This window comes from Myodes glareolus, chromosome 4 (genome assembly GCF_982192425.1).
Source record: "Myodes glareolus chromosome 4, mMyoGla1.1, whole genome shotgun sequence".
Classification (NCBI taxonomy): domain Eukaryota; kingdom Metazoa; phylum Chordata; class Mammalia; order Rodentia; family Cricetidae; genus Myodes; species Myodes glareolus.
The window spans coordinates 14,612,792-14,630,126 of NC_142029.1; the positions used below are offsets into that span (position 1 = coordinate 14,612,792).

The window sequence follows — 17,335 nt, forward strand, 5'->3', positions numbered from 1 at the left end:
CTGGAGGGAGCGGCGGCGCGCGGGCGGTTGGGCCAAGTTGGGCTTGCCGCGGACAAGGCTGTGCTTCGCGTTCACGGACGCTGCGGGCTGAAGGAAGTCATGGCTGGGACCCCCGCACCGAACAGCCACAGGAAGCAGAGCGGCGGCCCGGCGCCTCTCCCTGGCCTATCGCGGGCCTTCGAGAACCCTCCGAGCAAGCGGGCCCGGAGCGTCTCTGAGACCACGGTCCCGGACCCCGAAGACCCATTCGGCGCGCACGCGGAATTCACCGCCGACGACCTAGAGGAACTCGACATCCTCGCGTCACAGGCCCTGAGCCAGTGTCCGGTCGCGCCTCGGAACCTGTCCAGTGAGTGCTTATGGGGGCGCCTTTCCCCCGGGAGTGGTGCATAACTCGTCAACGCGGTGACTTTGGCATTGGAGCCTTGCACCGCTTCCCTTTCTCTTTTTAAGACTAAGGAGCACCCCGATCTAAGGGCGGTTCTGTTTCAAAAGGTCCTTCAATTTGGTGGTTAAGACAGCTGCCTAAAGGCCTCATACACTCAGAATTGAAATACAGACAGCTAGACTGCTATTTATTTTCCTTGAAACATGACTACGACTACCTCAGGACTGTCACAACCCATGTGAGAGGAATTAGATTTTATGCAGCCCACACTGTAACTCTTGGACTGCTTGAGCATGGGAAGCCTCTGACAGAGGCAAGAGATGATTCTTATTCAACCAGTAATCTATGCTAGTTACCCAAACAAAGGTTAGGAGTGGCAACAGCCATAGGCAATGAACAAGAAATACCAAAACTTAAAATCTGTGGACTGTCAGGAGGATTCAATGGGCCGTTTGCATCTGTACTTAACACTTAAGGCATCTGAAACATAGGATTATTCCTGGAAACGGGAAACGCGGACCTCCATCTCTCCAGCAATACTGCCTGGAAAACCAGGTACCAGAAAACGCTCATTGCTGTCCAGATGTTTGATATGGCAGTGGTTAGCACTACTCTCCATCTGGGGGCACAGGCAACTCCTCCTCTTTCCTTTACCTTAATCCATCCCTGGAGCCCCACCTCCCCCGTGGAATATATCCACTTTGTTCACCATTGTGTCTTTAAAGACTAGCAGATCCTATGCCTAGCCTACTGCAGTAAATAATATTAATGATATAGCAGAGTTACAACCAGTGAAGTCTTAGCTATTAGCTGAGACTCTTGAAATTGGGTGAGGATATAAAGGGAGAGTATCCAGATGTATGATTTCATAAGGGTTCTTCATGAATTTATATCATTTTCTGAGATTGAAAAGTACTGTTAAATATTGTCTACCGGGTCTTTCTCAATTTGTCTCTTAAGACAAACATTTTATGACAAAGGTGGGTACATACTGAGTCCTGAAGTATATATATGAAGGATATATGGGATTTTCTTTCCAAGACAGGTTCTCACCCTATAACTAGGCTATCCTTGAACTTGAGATCCCCCTGCCTCCGCCTCCTATGAGCTGGGATTATAGTTCTGTGCCACCATGCTCAACTTAATGGGAACTGTTTTGTATACAGGTGCTGATAAGATTCACCAATTAGATGGGTTATCAAATAGTCCTATGAGGAAAAACAGAGAAAACATTCCAGTTAAAGATAATTTTGAATTAGAAGTACTTCAGATACAATACAAAGAACTTAAAGAAAAGGTATGTAACTTGTGAGGTTTCTTTCCTTGCTTATTTAGTCTAATGCTGAGAATTGAACCCAGGACTTTATCTTTACACATGCTATAAACAGAACCACTCTACTGCTAAACTATACTTCCAGCCCTAACTTGTTGTAACTTGTAGCTAATTCATTCATTTAGGTATTAAAAAGAATTGTGTAAAATATATAAAAGGTGGAAGATGGAGAGACGGTTCAGTGGCTAAGAGCACTGGCTGCTCTTCCGGAGGAAGGTCCTAAGTTCAATTCCCACCAACCACATGGTGACTCACAACCATCTGTAATGAGATCTGGCGCCCTCTTCTGACCTGCAGGTATACATGCAGGCAGAATACTGTACACATAATAAACAGTTCTTTTTTAAATTATATATATATATATATATATATATATATATATATATATATATATGTAAACTTTAAAACAAGCATCTAGATTCATTGCCCTGAAATGGAAAGATTGGGGGGGGAATGCCACCACATACATGCAGAGGGTGTTGGATCCTCTGGAACTGGAGTTACAACTGGTTATAAGCCACCTGATGTGGTTACTGAGAAAGGAACCTATGTCCTCTGCAAGAGCAGTAAGTGCTTTTAGTTGCTAAACCATCTCTAGCTGCCATAACCAGTACCTTTATATGAGGAACACCTCATCATAGAGGTTGCTCTTTCATTAGTTTTGTAAGCAATTAAACATCTTTTATATGGCTATCTGTAGGTACTGCTAAGAAAATCAGAACTATAACATGGAATTTTAGTTCTGTGAAGTGTGTGACCCATAGTGTTAAATCAAAGCTGAAAGAATCTATATAAGTGGCAAGTATATTCTAAAACAGTTCTTGCTGAATATCAACTGGTTGGGCATAATTTACAGCTGAAATCAATGGAAGAAGAAGTCCTAATTAAGAATGGAGAAATTAAAATTTTGCGTGACTCGCTGCATCAGACAGAATCCATTCTAGAAGAACAGAGAAGATCACATTTCCTTCTTGAGCAAGAGAAGACTCAAGCACTCAACGAAAAAGAAAAGGAGTTCTCTAAAAAGGTGACTCATAACATTTGCTTTGCTATGGACAGTAGTTTTGCCTATTCGCTAAATTCCATTAGAAGCAATAACCAGGCTGGCGGGGTGGTGCATGCCTTTAATCGAAGGAAGCAGAAGATGTCTATGAGCTCTAGGTCAATTTAGTCTACATAGTGAATTCCAGACCAGTTAAGGTTACATAGTGAGACAATGTCTCTAAAAAAAATAAAACAAAATGGAAGCAATAGCCAGTGTTGCCTGGAAATATTCAACCATTGTGTGTCTTAAATACTTTCTGCTCTTAATAAACGGTGTGCACATTTCTTCCAGGATGTGCATTTGGTTTGGAAAAGGACTAAGATGAAACTCTGCTTTGCTGTGGTTGTTGGTTGTGGCAGGAATAAATCACTAGCTTAGGGTGTCTAGGAATAGGCTTGAATTAGGGTTCTTTGTTAGATAAGAAATTCAGTTACTCGACTTACCAAAAAGGAAATATATTAGCACCATGTCCAAAGTCTAGGAAGACAGGGATGTTCTGTGGTTTCAAATGACTTAAACCTTACCAGGATATGTTTTGGGTCTCTGTTAAAGAGACCTGCTCTCCCAGTAGTGTGCTCTGACTCCCAGGCTCATGTACATACATTTCAAAAATCCAGAGTACAGTTAAGACTTGGGCTTTCTCAGCCGGGCATGGTAAATACATGTTTGTAATGCTAGCGCTTGGGAGGCTGGAACAACAGTGTTAGTCCAAGGACAGCCTGAACTACACAGTGAGACCCTGTTTCAAAAAGAAGAAAAAAGGCTGAGGTTCCCTATCTCTAACTTAAGATTTTTAAAAAGCAAATGACTGGTATTAAGGCAGGTACCTGTTTCCAGATTAGCTGTAAAAGCAAAGGATAACTATCATTTAAATCCCAGCCAGAGGTAGGAAAGGGAGGTTGTGTTCTGCAAAGAAAATGATTGGTATCCAGTATCTCCCACCTCTTTCCTTCAGAACATCTTTGTTCCCCCTTTTTACTGTGTAAGGGAACAGTGAGGTGGACAATAACGAGTAGTGTCTGCCGCCATTACTTCCTTTAGCAAATTATATATGTACATGCACTTGTACCTTCACAGAACAAAGGTTGTTGGGAAGCACAAACATGACTTTTTCTTGACATGGTAATGTAGCCCAGGTTGGCCTTAAAGTCACTTTGTGGCCAAGGATGCCCTTAAGCTTCTGAACTTCCTGCTTCTGCCTCCTGAGTGCTGGGATTACAGGTGTAGTTGCTGCCATGCCCTGTTTATTTAGTGAGAAGATTAACCTAGGGTGCATGCTAGGCAGACACCCTTCCATTTGAGCTTCCAGGTTTCTTTTCCTCTCCCACTCAGTCCTTCCCTCTGCTTTCCTATCACAGGCATACCAATACCCAATTTCCCAGCTTACTTAAGATTTTTCTCCCCCTTAGCACCCTCCTTCTAGTTTCATGACGCACATATACACAGGTTTAGGCAAAACTTGCAGGCTCCCTGCTCAGACTTTCAAGAAGCTCTAGGATTCTGTGCTGCTAAGCTAATTAGCAGGTGAGTAGCCAAGGCCTGTGAAAGTAGAAGAGGATTCAGAGTTTGACAGCAATTTTGGGAGCAGAGCATGTCTCATGGTGTGGAAGTCGGCCAACAAAGCATGTTCTTTTTGAGATAGGTCATCTCCCCAAGCTCCATGCTGAGGGCTATACAGCTATCATTTTACTTAATCCCTGGTTCCAGCCAAGGACCTATGTTAGAGATTCAGACAGTCTAAACAAGTAATGGGGCTTGTTTTTAACCCTCATAAACTGCTTCCATATGTCTTTCTAGAGTATTTTTCAATGGAAAAACAGCTAACATTTGAAGACATTTATATTGCAATAGACATAGATAACGTGTTTTGTTTTGTCTTTGAGACAGACTCTCACTATGTAACCCTGGCTGCCCCTGGAACTCAATATGTAGATCAGATTGGTCTCAAACTCAGAGATTCACCAACCATACCTACCTTTGCTTCCTGAGTGTTGGGGTTAAAGGCATGTACCACCATGCCCATATTTTGGGGTATGTGTATATTATAGTGCTACTACTATAAATACCTTTATAAAGATACTACAAAATATCTTTCTTTGGCTTTTTCAGCTTCAATCATTGCAATCTGAACTCCAGTTTAAAGATGCAGAAATGAATGAATTAAGAACAAAGCTGCAGAGCAATGAACGGACAAGCAAACTCGCTGTCCCCTCCATTTCCCACCTCAGGTAAGGAGGGTGCTGCATGTAGAGTTTAGACTGGCAATGATTTGCAAAAAGCCTGACAGCTGTCTGGATTGTGTTGACTGAAGGACATTTCCTGATGGATGCAAAGGTGGCTGGATGAGGCTGGATGGTCTGAGCCAGTCAGTGTAAATATTCTCCCTCCAGGAGCGCGTACCCTGAATGGGGCACTAGTAGCACAATTCTGTGAGACTACAAAGAGCTGGAAAGATAATATCTATTTTTTTAAGGGAAAAAAAGGTTTATTTTGGGTAATAGTTCAGGGAGTACAGTCTGTCATGTTGGGGAAGGCCTGGCAACAGGAACTCACGGCTGAGCAGAGATGAATGCTGGTGCCGGCTCGTTTCCTCGCTTTCCCTTTTTATTCAGTCCTGGACACAGTCTGTGATGGTGCTATCCACAGTCAGGGCAGGCCTTTTTTCAAATTTTGAAAACAGACCTACCTTTATTTTCATGTAATTTATTTAATTAACACTTTCCTCCCCACCCCCACCCTCAAAAAAGCAAGTATATTTCAGTCCTGGCTGCTTAAAGTATTTTTGCTCATTTGCTATCTGGCACCTTTGTCTTATAGCCCCTCCTTTGCTGCCAGAAGTGCTCAGCTTGTTAATGACCTGTGTCCTGCCCTCTGTCCCCATAACAGTCTGTCATGTGTCAGCCTTGACATTTGAGCTCTTTCTGGTATAGACATTCTCCTGCCTTTGCTCACGCTGGGCAGGGTGAAATGGAACTCCCCTTGCCTAGCATGCTTCAGGTGAGGTGGGAGAGATGAGGTCTGTCCTCACTTCTTCACCCATCAGCATTAGGAAGACGTCAGAGTAGTGGATACTCTCTGATATCTGGCTCAGACTGCTGTCTAGCATGAAACCGTCAGGGCTGACGAGCTTACTCAGTTTTCAGTATACTTTCTAATAGACTCTCTTTGTTTTAAAGATTTTTTTTAATTATGTACATCTGTATATGTTTGTGAACAGGTATGCATTTATGAACACAAGTTCCTACAGAGGCCAGAAGAGGGCATTGGATTCTGTAGAGCTGGAGTTACAGACAGTTAGGAGCTGCCAGACATGAGTACTGGGAACAGAACTTAGGTCCTCTGCAAGAGCTATATTCACTATTAATGCTGAGCTATCTCCGACCCCATGATAAACTCTTTTGAAAGTTTTTGGACCCAGGCACTGATTACTAAAAACTGAGTTGTTCATTTAAAAACTTTGGGGGGGGGGGGGCGCGTGTGTGGAATTGGAAATAGTAAAGACTAACAGCCAGTATTTTTGGGTGAATGAAAATTCATACTACCTTCAACACAGACTAACATTCATAAAAGATAAAACCTCTAGTCAAAATGTCTAGACATGAAAACTTAATTTATAAAAGTTTAATTTATGTTAGAACTATTCTAACCAGGTATTTTAAGGTTTTAACAGAGTCATAACTTTGCCCTCATAGTTAACTCTTTGCAGTCCTAGGAAAGGCTCTTCTGTGGTTATAAAGTCAGAAGCATGTTCTCCACGTGTTGGAAAATCAGCTTTCCCTACAAAGGAATCTTTTAGTGCTAACATGCCATTCTCCCATCCCTGCCAGACTGAAGCAGCACACAAATTTCTGGTGGAACAAGAGGGTAAGTCAAACTAATATAGTTGATTGCTGTGTAATTGACTGCCCTAGGAGTGACCTAAACAACAATACTTACTTCCTCAGAATTTCTCTGCATTAGCAGTTTGTCACATGGAGACCATATTGGGGTTGGAGAGTTTTGTTTTGTTTTTCCAGACATGGTTTTTCTGTGTAGTCCTGGCAGTCATGGAACTTACTCTGTAAACCAAGCGAGCCTGGAACTCAGAGTTCCATCTGCCTCTGCCTCCCAAGTCTGGAGAGTCTTCTCTTTTTTTGTTTTGTTTTGTTGTTGTTGTTTGTCAAGACAGGATTTCTCTGTAGCTTTGGAGCCTGTCCTGGCACTTGCTCTGTAGACCAGGCTGGCCTCAAACTCACAGAGATCTACCTGCCTCTGCCTCCTGAGTGCTGGGATTAAAAAGGCATGCACCACCATCGCCCGGCTTAGAGTCTTCTAAGGTGGTCTGGAGACTCTGCTGTGCTACTTTATTTTATAATTAGATGCATCTCCACTCTTCCCACATCAGTCTTTTCAAATTGCTGTTACTGCTCTCCTGAGAAACTGCAGCCACATTTTTGGTGTCTCCAACTAACAGGGCATCACACTGTAGGCAAGAGCAGAGCACAGCAGCCTGGATATAAGTTCCAAACACACTACCTACTAGCTTATGTGATCTGGGCAAATCTGTTACCTCTGTGCTTCAGTTCTTCATATGTAAAACAGCTAGTTATGACCTCTAGTCATAGGGCAGCTCTGTGAAATTAATGGGCTCATATGTATAAAGTTAGTGATTGCTGTTTTCACCATATTGTTTCATTTACAATGAGGCAAATAGATATATTTTCCTTTTAGGGATCTGGAGGTACTTTGGCTCTGGTTTTGACAGAGTTTGAAGAAGAGAATATCCAGTCTTTTAAATATTATGTGTATGAGTTTCTAGAACACCTGTTCTTTTATGGTCAGCTTTGCACTCACGTTTTTTCTAGTTTCAGATCATAAACCCCACAGTCTGAGAGGTAGCCCCACGAAGCAAGATGTGCAGCAGAAAACTCTCTCTGACAGCTGGATGCAGAGATCAAACAGTCAAGGTACCAAAATACCTGCTTTTCTGTAGAAGCCTGCCTGGCTTTCATTTTCTCCTGTGATACACAGAATGGCCTAGGGGAACTGTCTGAAAAGCCCATTCTAGGCACATAGGAGTCTGTGACTTAGAAAGAAAAACAAAGCTGGGCGGTGGCTCTTACCTTTACTCCCAGCAAAGGCAGGTTGATCTCTGAGTTCAAGGCTAGCTTGGTCTACAGAGGAAGTTCCAGAATAGCCAGGGCAACACAGAGAAACTCTGTCTCAAAACCAAAGGGGCAGAAAAAAAAAGAAAGGGTGGGAAGGAAGAACTCTCCCTTGTCAGAACATTCTGGAGTTACCTTGTCTTTTGCAGGTTCTATTTTGATAAACCTGCTCCTGAAGCAACCTTTGGTCCCAGGGTCATCTCTAGGTCTTTGTCACCTCCTGAGCAGTTGTTCCGAGGTTCCTACTGGCACCCTCTTGCAGCCACCAGGGCTCAGTAGGTAAGCATGAGACTCCTGAAGAGCTTGTTTGGGAAAGTGTTTCCACAAAGTGTGTGCCTTTCTGGTTCTGGCCAACATGGCTTGTTTGGGGAGACTAGAGAACTTAGCAGACAGGTGATTTTGGGTCCTTAACCTAATCTGTTTTCTTTTGTTTCCAGTACCTTGGCTGGGATTTCAGGCCTCAGGACCATCAGTTCTCGTGATGGGTCATTTTCCCCCTCTGCCTTGAGAGAAGCACAGAACTTGGCATTCACTGGATTAAATCTGGTTGCCAGGAGTGAGAACTCACATGATGAAGACCTTGCAAAGGGCAGCAGGAGAGTCTTCCCGCTCGGCCAGCTTCCTGGAGCTGTGCACCTCCTCCCACTTGTACAGTTTTTCATCGGCTTACACTGCCAGGCTCTGCAAGATTTAACTCTAGCTAAGAAGAGTGGGGTGCCTGGGGACTGTCCGACACATACCTCCTGTGTGAGCTCTGGGGTAGAGGCCAGCCCAGAGGACTTGCTCTGTCACCTGGAAAGCTTCTCTGTGGCCTCACTTAGCCTCCTTCAGCACCTGGTATGCCACAGCGGGGCAGTTGTCTGCCTATTACTGTCAGACTTGGGGACAGATGCCACTGCCAGGGAAGGAAACCCAGTTCAGACTTGTGCAGATACGACCTCAACCTCCAGGGAGGATGCTCATGACCAAAAACAGCATCCACTATTGACGATGCTTCTTCAACTGGTGGCTTTCTCTTCTACAGCATCAGGTCATTTTCAAGCCAGTGTCCTGAGCCAGTGCCTCAAAGTTTTGGTGAAATTAGCTGAAAATGCTTCCTCTGATTTCTTGCCCAGGTATAAAGACTCGCAGGAGGCATGATTCCCTAGGGGTCTGCCCTGACCTCTTGAGGTCTGACCTGTGGCTCTGGCACTTTGTTCACATCTTGACTTCATTTTACTACTCAGCTATGGCTTAGTTCAGGGGAGTTCTGAAGTGATGGGAGTGGGGGCCGAATAAGCAAAGCACATGGAATTAGATACCGTGAATGTCCTGCCTCCAGACAAAGGCTGCCTTAGAGCCTTTGAGACTGAAATGTGGATTAGGTGAAGAATGTGGCACAACATATTGAAACTTGGTAGAGTTCTGTAAGGAAGCAGAGACTCCAGGAGTGTCTGCAGCCATGAGCTGACCTTTCTGGGAGTCTGTCAACCTTGTGTCCACATCTACTGTGAGTCACAGGTTACTTGCTTCTTAAGAGGAGTTTGTTAGAAGTGATAGTACAATGAATCTAGCTCATAAAAAAATGTTATAAATAACTAATTTGGGGCGCTAGAGAGATGGCTTAGTAATTAAGAGTGCTTGTTTTTCCTGCAGAGGGATCTGGGTTCAATTCCCAGTACCTACATGATAGCTCATAACCATCTGTTATTCCAGTTCCAGGGGATCCAGCAGACATGCATGTGGTGCACATACATGCACATAGGCAAAACATTCATACACATAAAGCAGAATAAGTAAATGAATCTTTTAAAAAATTATAAATTCCTAACTTGGGAGTTGAGAGCATCAAGGACAAGATAAGGAGGATTATAATTGACACTGGCCAGCCTGCCCTTCCATCCAGCCATCCATTTGTTTCTCTCGAACAATGCTTGCAAGAGTCCAAGTAGTTTTTTGTTTTGTTTTGTTTTTATTTTTATTTTATGTGCATCAGTATTTTGCCCTGGGTGTCAGATCCCCTGAACTGGAATTATAAACAGGTGTGAGCTGCCATGTGGGTGCTGAGAATTGAACCTGGGTCCTCTGGAAGAACAGCCAGTGCTCTTAACGTCTGAGTCATCTCTCTAGCCCTGAGGTCAAGTGGGTTTTTGTGTGTGTGTGGGTTTTTTGTTTTGTTTGTTTTGGTTTTTCAAGACAGAGTTTCTCTGTTTGTATAACAGTCTTAGCTGTCTTGGGACTTCCTTTGTAGACTAGGCTGACCTCAGACTCACTGAGATCTGCCTGCCTCTGCCTCTCAAGTGCTGGAATTAAAGGCTTGCACCACCACTGCCTGGCAAGAGGCCAATTTTTTTTTAAGATTTATTTATTTATTATGTATACAACATTCTGCTTCCATGTATGCCCACAAGCCAGAAGAGGGCGCCAGATCTGATTACAGATGGTTGTGAGCCACCATGTGGTTGCTGGGAATTGAACTCATGACCTCTGGAAGAGCAGCCAGTGCTCTTAACCACTGAACCATCTCTCCAGCCCTAGAAGGCAATTCTTATATTAAAGTAATACCACTGTCTAGGTCTAGTCTCTGCCAGGCATCATGGTCTATGCTTTTAATCCAGCACTTGGTAGACAGAGACAGGTGGATCTCTGAGTTTGAGACCAGCCAGAGCTATACAGTGAGGCCCTGTCTCAAAAAACAAAGTCTTACCTCTGAGCTTATCATTCCTTTTACTTTTTTGTGGTGTTTTGTTTTGTTTTGTTTAGATAGTTTCTTGTGTAACCAGGCTGGCCTCAAGCTCAGAGATTTGTCTATCTCTTGTCTCCTAAATGCTGGGATTAAAGGTTAAAGGTGTGTGCCACCATTGCCCACCCAACATTACTATTTTCTTTTTTTTTAAATGTTTTAATTAACTTATTTATATTTGTTTATATATTTAGGTTTTTCGAGACAGTTTCTCTACAACAGGCCTAGCTGTCCTGAAACTAGCTCTTGTTCAGGCTGGCCTTGAACTCACAGAGATCCACCTACCTCTGCCTCCTGTGTGCTGGGATTGAAGGCGTGAGCCACCACTGCCTGGCTACATTCCTATTTCTTAAAAGTGCTTCTGGGTAATGTTTTATCCATCCCAAAGTGGTGTATGAAACTGAACAGAGCACTTCAGTACAGTATAGACAATACATGGGGCAGATTTGCCATCCACAGGCCCAACTTATACTGGCTAGTTGCCTGTTTCCTCTGTGCTTAAAGACTGAATCCCAGAAACCCCGTTTCCCATTTCTGTTAGCAGACCCCTCACTCTGCTCCTGTTCTGTTGACCCACAGGTATTCATAACTCTCATCTAATGGATGCTTCTACTGGCCAGATACTAGTGTTTCATTCACTGGCTCAGGTGACAGTCCTGGAGACTCTGGATTCTATACTTCACACAGAGCCTGGCTCAGTCTAAATGCTCAGTCAGTGTTTGTTAAATAAGCCCTATGTGAAGTAGAAAAGCTTGTCTAAAAATGCCATAGGGTACATATAATGGTACATTATAAGCCAGTTATTATAAGCCACTGCTCCATCACTTTCAGACAGCCCCCCACAAAATACTTCTGTTTAGATTTCATTATATCATGTGCTCAAGATGAACTGCACAGCTTCCTCTTTGCCTTCTAGTGAAAGCCAGGGTGGATGCTGTCAGGGCTGTAGAGCAGGTGTAAGTAGCTGGGAAGCTTGCAGTCTGCTCAGTGTCACTGCCCGCCCAGCTTGAAAACCCCTCACCCAGAGAGCAGGATTCATCTAGTTTTCTAGACCGGTGTTATGTGTAACTTGTCTGTTTCCTTTTTGAGATGGTCTCACTATATGCGCCCCTCCCCCCAGCTTAGCCTGGAACTCACTCAGTAGACCAGTCTGGCCTAGAACTCAGAGATCCACCTGCCTCTGCTTTCCGAGTCCTGGGATTACAGGTGTGTGCCCCCGTATCTAGCATAACATTGTAAAAGAAGGTTTTACAGCTACGGGAGAAAAAAAAAACACTGGAAACCAAAGATAAAATCTCTCCAGGTATGTTCAACGGCCATAGTGGGCTAGATAGGAATAGTTAGGCCAGAAAGCAACTAAGTTAAACTCCATTTTCCCAGAGATCAACAGTACCTGTCAACTAAAGAAGGCCAATTTCTTGTCTGTAGTGTGCTGTAAAACAAGCTGGAGAGATGGCTCAGTGGGTAAGAGCACTACTTATGCAGGGTGGTGGTGGCGCACACCTTTAATCCCAGCACTCGGGAGGCAGAGGCAGGTGGCTCTGAGTTTGAGGCCAGCCAGGGCTACACAGAGAAACCCTGTCTTGAAAAACAAAGAAAGAACATTTGCTTTTCCAGAGGTCCCCAGGTTCAGTCAGGTTCAATTCCCAGCACCCACATAACTCTCTATAACTCCAGTTTCAGGGGATCTGACACCCTCATACAGACATGCATTCAGGCAAATACCAATGCACACAGGAAAAAAAAAGAATGATATAAAACTAGTTTACCCCAAATAGTGAGCCTTTGCTTTCTAGTGACACGGATAGGCAGTCTCCGCTCCATGCTCTGTGCTGAGATGCCCTGTATGTACAGACTGCTGCAGACATAAGCCTCAGTCCTAGGTGGCCTCTCTCCCACCCTACCACTTCTCCCTTGTGTTAATGTAGGTAGTGTGGGTAGAGCAAATCTAGTCCTTGGGACTTGGTTCCTTGGCCATAGCCATCTCTCTTTGTCTCTGAGACCTAAGGGGAAATAACATTCATATCCATTCTCTCCTCGTCCTCCTCCTCTTCTTCTCCGTTTCTCTCTCTCTCCCTCTCTCCCTCTCTCTCTCTCTTTCTCTCTCTCTCTCTCTCTCTCTCTCTCTTTTGGTTTTTCGAGACAGGGTTTCTCTAGCTTTGGAGCCTGTCCTGGAACTAGCTCTTGTAGACCAGGCTGACCTCAAACTCACAGAGATCCGCTTGCCTCTGCCTCCCAAGTGCTGGGATTAAAGGCGTGCGCCACCACCGCCTGGCCTCTCTTTCTCTTTTTCACAAACATGCACACTGTGTGCCCCATAGTAGGTACTTTTCCACACTGGTAACAGACCAGTGTTTTCTGACAAGTGCAGAAAAATGGCTTTCTTTGTTCTATTAATGACCTCATAAGACAGCTGTAGCCACATTCTTGTTACTTTTAAAGCCCTGGCTAGTCCTGTGGTATGAGACAAAAGACATTTCTCATGCTAAAGATATGGACCCGCATCCCTGTTTGAGAGCAAATGCAGGAAGGGGCCAGGGTGTGGTCATGCAGCCCAGATCCAAAGAGTCCTGTCCCTTTACTTGATAAAAAGCCACGTAAGGTCTATCTTCTTTAGGGTGAATGAGGGTTGTGATACGGTGGTAAGACTCAGCTGCATGTAGGCCAGGCTCACCTCCAACTCATTGTGTGGTGGATCCTGCCTCTGCCTCTCAAGTGCTGAGATTATAGGCACGTACCCCACCCCCACCGAAGGCCTGTCATTTTTAAGCCACAGCAGGCCTGTAGTAAAGGTTAATACTTGTCTACCTGTGATAGTCTTGAAGCAAGTAGGCGATGGTTGGGCCAGCATTTGAACCCAAGTCTCACTGCATTAAGTGTCCTTTTGGAGAATGTCATAACTGTGCCTATCCTTCAGGTTCTCCTGTGTGTTGCCGATGTTGCCACAGTGCCTCAGCTCAGAGCTGCCACTGCCATGTGTGCTGCTAGCTGTGGAGCTGCTCTCTGTTCTGGTGGACCATGACAGCCTTGCGCAGCAGCTGTGCTCCAACTCAGGTCGGTCAGGGCAGGCTGGGCTCAGCTATCCTGGAGCGGGAGGGAAGGATTGGAGCAGGGGCAGGTTCAGAGGCTCCCAAGGGCTTCTGCACTTGGACCCCAGGCTGCAATGAGAAGGGAGACCCTGAGTAAGGCTGGCCATCCTTTTCAGAAGGCTGCCTTCTCCTGAGGCTGTACATGTACATTACATCAAGGCCTGACAAAGTGGCCTCAGAGACACAGTGGCTTCAGCTGGAACAAGAGGTGAGACTGAGAAACTTTCAGAGACTGCGCACCCTCCAACCCTCCTAAGAGCCCAGGGTCTCCTTTCCTCCTGTGGGAAAATGGGAGTGACAGTTAATTTTGATTAGTTTATCTAATGGCAAAAAGTAAAATTTAGGGGTTCCTTACACAGAGGAATACAAATGTCCCCAGGATTACAATGGACTCAGCAGAGTTGCCTGACAATGCTGCCTGCGCTTTGGGGCCTGATCCTGGTCCCAGAAGTGGGTGAGCTGTTGATGAGATTCGGGTCTGAAAGCCTCAGACCCCACTCGTGCAGGCAAGCAGTTGGAGAAGCAGTGAGAGCTTAGAAAGGCCTGTGAAAGCGCTGGTGGCGGTGTTTGTTCTGCAAGGGCTGAACCATCTCTTCTTGTTCCAGGTGGTATGGCTCTTGGCCAAGCTGAGTGTGCAGAGCCCTTTCCCGCCAGGCATTGGTTCTGACTGCCAATGCAACGTAGAGGTGAGTGGCCAGGGACTAACAACATGGTACCAACAACGTGGGTAAGGATGTCCTGCTTCCCTGAAATGGCTAATGAATAAGTCATTAGACCTTAGTTTGTGCCCTCTCTTACCCTAGGCAGTCAGAGTGCTCACCGTGATGCTGCACAGACAATGGCTGACTGTGCGGCGGGCAGGGGGTCCAAGGACCCGCCAGCAGAAGCAGACAGTACGCTGTCTGCGAGATACTGTGTTGCTGCTGCATAGCCTATCTCAGAAGGACAAGCTCTTTACTGTGCATTGTGTAGAGGTCCTGCATCAGTATGACCAGGTGATGCCAGGGGTCAGTATGCTGATTCGAGCCCTTCCTGATGTGACTGACTGTGAAGGTAAGCCAGCAAGGGGACCCTGTCCTAGCCTTCATGTGCCTATACCTGAGGCTCATGAACTGTCAGACTCCTTTGCTGGACTTCGGTGGGTCTCCCCCACCACCAGAGCCATTCCTGCCACTGTGGACATTACCTTCCTGCCTGGTTCTTTGAGTATGCTAGGCTGTCCTTTGATAATGTCTATTGAATTGTCCTAGCTGAGCCATGGTTTTTCTAGAAATATCTGTCCGAATTGCTTTTGTATCACTTTTGCCCACAGTAGCTGAGGGAGCAAAGCCTGGGTATGGAAGGGACTGGTTAGTTCCCGTGTTGTTAGGGGAGGATGGGTAGAACTCCCGAGCCTCAGCACCATCAGGCTTAACCTCAGAACCCTCTTCCTTTTGGCTCAGAGGCAGCCCTGGATGACCTCTGTGCTGCGGAGACAGATTTGGAAGACTCTGAAATGGACTGTAGCTGAGGGCCTGAGAGTCCGGCCACAAGGTGGCACCAGCTCCCACCACTGTCTTTGCCTATCCACTGATTAAAACTGCAGTTCCTGCTGAGGACAACAGCTTTGTTCCAGAGTCCAATTTGTGTGGCTGAGGGAGGGATATGGCAGAGTAGGAAGTAGCTTGATTAGGTGCCTCCCTTTCCCTCCCCTACTGGAGTTGAGATGATCTCCTTGGTGACTAATCCGCCTTGAGGAAAAACCCTGCCTCTCTTCGGGAATTATCCTGAGTCATAGCTTTGGACTGGGGCCATGGGAAGAAAACTTTGTTGTGTAGCAGGGAAGGCAGCCTTTTCCTAGGAAGGCCTGGGAAAGTGGGCCAAGGACAGGGGAAAGGCAAGGAGAGCATAGACTAGTAAGCATGCTTGAATCCTGGAGACAAACCTAGGATAAGAGGGTTGTCAGGGCTGGAGCACTAGTCTGTCTCATCAGTCAGCAGTATCACAGCGGAGGATCTAAGGCCTTTGGGGCGCTTGGAGAGGAGGGAGGGCTTTAGCAAATGAGGGCCAGGCCTAGCAGGCTGGCTAGCTGGGCGGGCCTTGTTCAGGAGGCAGGCCTAGAGGCAGACCCAGGCAGTTTCACTTCCTGAGCCCCTGCTGCCAGCAGCAGAACCAACACGGTGCCTTGCTGCCTGCTTCTCGGTAAGTGTGGACCTTAAGGGTATGGGGTAAGACAGAAAAGGATAAGTTTCCCTCACTCCAAAGGTGGTCAGCAGTAGGGGAAGGGCTCCTCCCTCAAAAGGATAGCAGTTTGCCCATTCCACTAGGGAAACAGGCCTGTCTTCTAGCTTCCTGCTCTGAAAATGGGCACTGGATAGTGCCTGACAGAAGGGAAGGTCTGAGCTGTGCTATTGCCCACACCCTATCCCCATCCCCGTCCTTGCCCACTTGAGATTCTGCTGGCACTCATCTACCCCATGCTCCTCCTCAGGATCAGCATGGGCTCACATGCTCTGCCCCATGGTCCCATGCAGACCCTCATCTTCTTGGACCTAGAAGCCACTGGCCTGCCTTTCTCTCAGCCCAAGGTCACAGAGCTGTGCCTGCTGGCTGTCCACAGATATGCCCTGGAAAACACCTCCATCTCAGGGGGGCAACCACCTCCAGTGCCCAAACCACCCCGTGTGGTGGACAAGCTCTCTCTATGCATTGCTCCAGGGAAAGCCTGTAGCCCTGCAGCCAGTGAGATCACAGGTCTGAACACAGCTGAGCTGGAAGTAAATGGGCGTCAGTGCTTCGATGACAACTTAGCCAACCTGCTCCATGCCTTCCTGCAGCGCCAGCCACAGCCCTGCTGCCTTGTGGCACACAATGGTGATCGCTATGACTTTCCCCTGCTCCAGGCGGAGCTTGCTATACTGAGCAATGGCAGTCCTCTAGATGGTACCTTCTGTGTGGATAGCATTGCTGCCCTAAAGGCCTTGGAACGATCTAGCAGCACCTCTGAGCATGGTCCAAGGAAAAGCTACAGCCTGGGAAGCATCTACACCCGCCTGTATGGGCAAGCACCGACAGACTCACACACTGCTGAAGGCGACGTTCTAGCCTTGCTCAGCATCTGTCAGTGGAAGCCACGGGCCCTGTTGCAGTGGGTGGATAAACATGCCCGGCCCTTTAGAACCATCAAGCCCATGTATGATATTGCAGCCACTGCTGGAACAACCAACCCAAGACCATATGCTGCCACGGCCACTACATCCCTGGCCACAACCAACACAAGTCCCAGCCATGGCAGGAGCAGGCAACCCAAGAGTCTTCCTCCAGCAAAGGTCTCAGAAGCCCCATCACAGGAGCTGCTGGCCCCACTGGGCCTGTTGGCCTGCCTGACCTTGGCAGTAGCCATACTGTATGGACTCTTCTTGGCCTCCCCTGGGCAGTAAGCCAAGAAGGAAAATCTGATTAATAAAGACCCCCACAGCACTGACTGGTACTTGTCGGCTCCACTTCTTCACAGCCTGGGCCTCTTGAGGCACAGTCCCTGCCCTGCTAAGAGCAGGACAATCAAACCTGCTAGGCTAATAAAAGTAGGGGAAAAACAACTTCAAGAAGTAGACAGAAACAGTAACTGGTGTATA

At 46.4% G+C, this 17,335-nt stretch overlaps 2 protein-coding genes across 4 annotated transcripts; both read left to right on the forward strand.

The window, feature by feature from the left end:
• Positions 1 to 13: 13 nt before the first annotated feature.
• Positions 14 to 15,324, forward strand: Atrip (ATR interacting protein). 3 transcript variants are annotated; one of them, XM_085688873.2, is made up of 13 exons: positions 14 to 349; positions 1,555 to 1,685; positions 2,578 to 2,748; positions 4,876 to 4,994; positions 6,473 to 6,630; positions 7,611 to 7,712; positions 8,060 to 8,189; positions 8,348 to 9,025; positions 13,550 to 13,686; positions 13,841 to 13,929; positions 14,327 to 14,407; positions 14,525 to 14,774; positions 15,164 to 15,324. In XM_085688873.2, exons 1-13 carry the CDS (start codon positions 100 to 102, stop codon positions 15,229 to 15,231), a joined length of 2,364 nt encoding a protein of 787 aa, XP_085544999.2. In that variant the 5' UTR covers positions 14 to 99; the 3' UTR covers positions 15,232 to 15,324. The 3 variants fall into 3 exon arrangements, with proteins under 3 accessions (XP_085544999.2, XP_048278968.2, XP_048278969.2); XM_048423011.3 differs by having other exon boundaries at positions 15 to 349; positions 13,838 to 13,929; XM_048423012.3 differs by lacking the exons at positions 13,841 to 13,929; positions 15,164 to 15,324 and having other exon boundaries at positions 15 to 349; positions 14,525 to 14,664.
• A 140-nt stretch (positions 15,325 to 15,464) lies between these two features.
• On the forward strand, positions 15,465 to 17,184 carry Trex1 (three prime repair exonuclease 1). Its single transcript, XM_048423021.3, has 2 exons — positions 15,465 to 15,902; positions 16,192 to 17,184. The coding sequence occupies exon 2, from the start codon at positions 16,199 to 16,201 to the stop codon at positions 17,138 to 17,140; it is 942 nt and encodes a 313-aa protein (XP_048278978.2). The 5' UTR covers positions 15,465 to 15,902; positions 16,192 to 16,198; the 3' UTR covers positions 17,141 to 17,184.
• Positions 17,185 to 17,335: the final 151 nt, after the last annotated feature.

Coding starts and splice junctions, on each gene's coding strand:
- Trex1 (XM_048423021.3), top strand. CDS start 16,199: ATGGGCTCACATGCTCTGCCCCATGGTCCCATGCAGACCCTCATCTTC.
- Atrip (XM_048423011.3), top strand. CDS start 100: ATGGCTGGGACCCCCGCACCGAACAGCCACAGGAAGCAGAGCGGCGGC. Junction 9,026..13,549: donor TCCTCTGATTTCTTGCCCAG/GTATAAAGACTC, acceptor CCTATCCTTCAG/GTTCTCCTGTGTGTTGCCGA. Junction 13,687..13,837: donor GCAGCTGTGCTCCAACTCAG/GTCGGTCAGGGC, acceptor CATCCTTTTCAG/AAGGCTGCCTTCTCCTGAGG.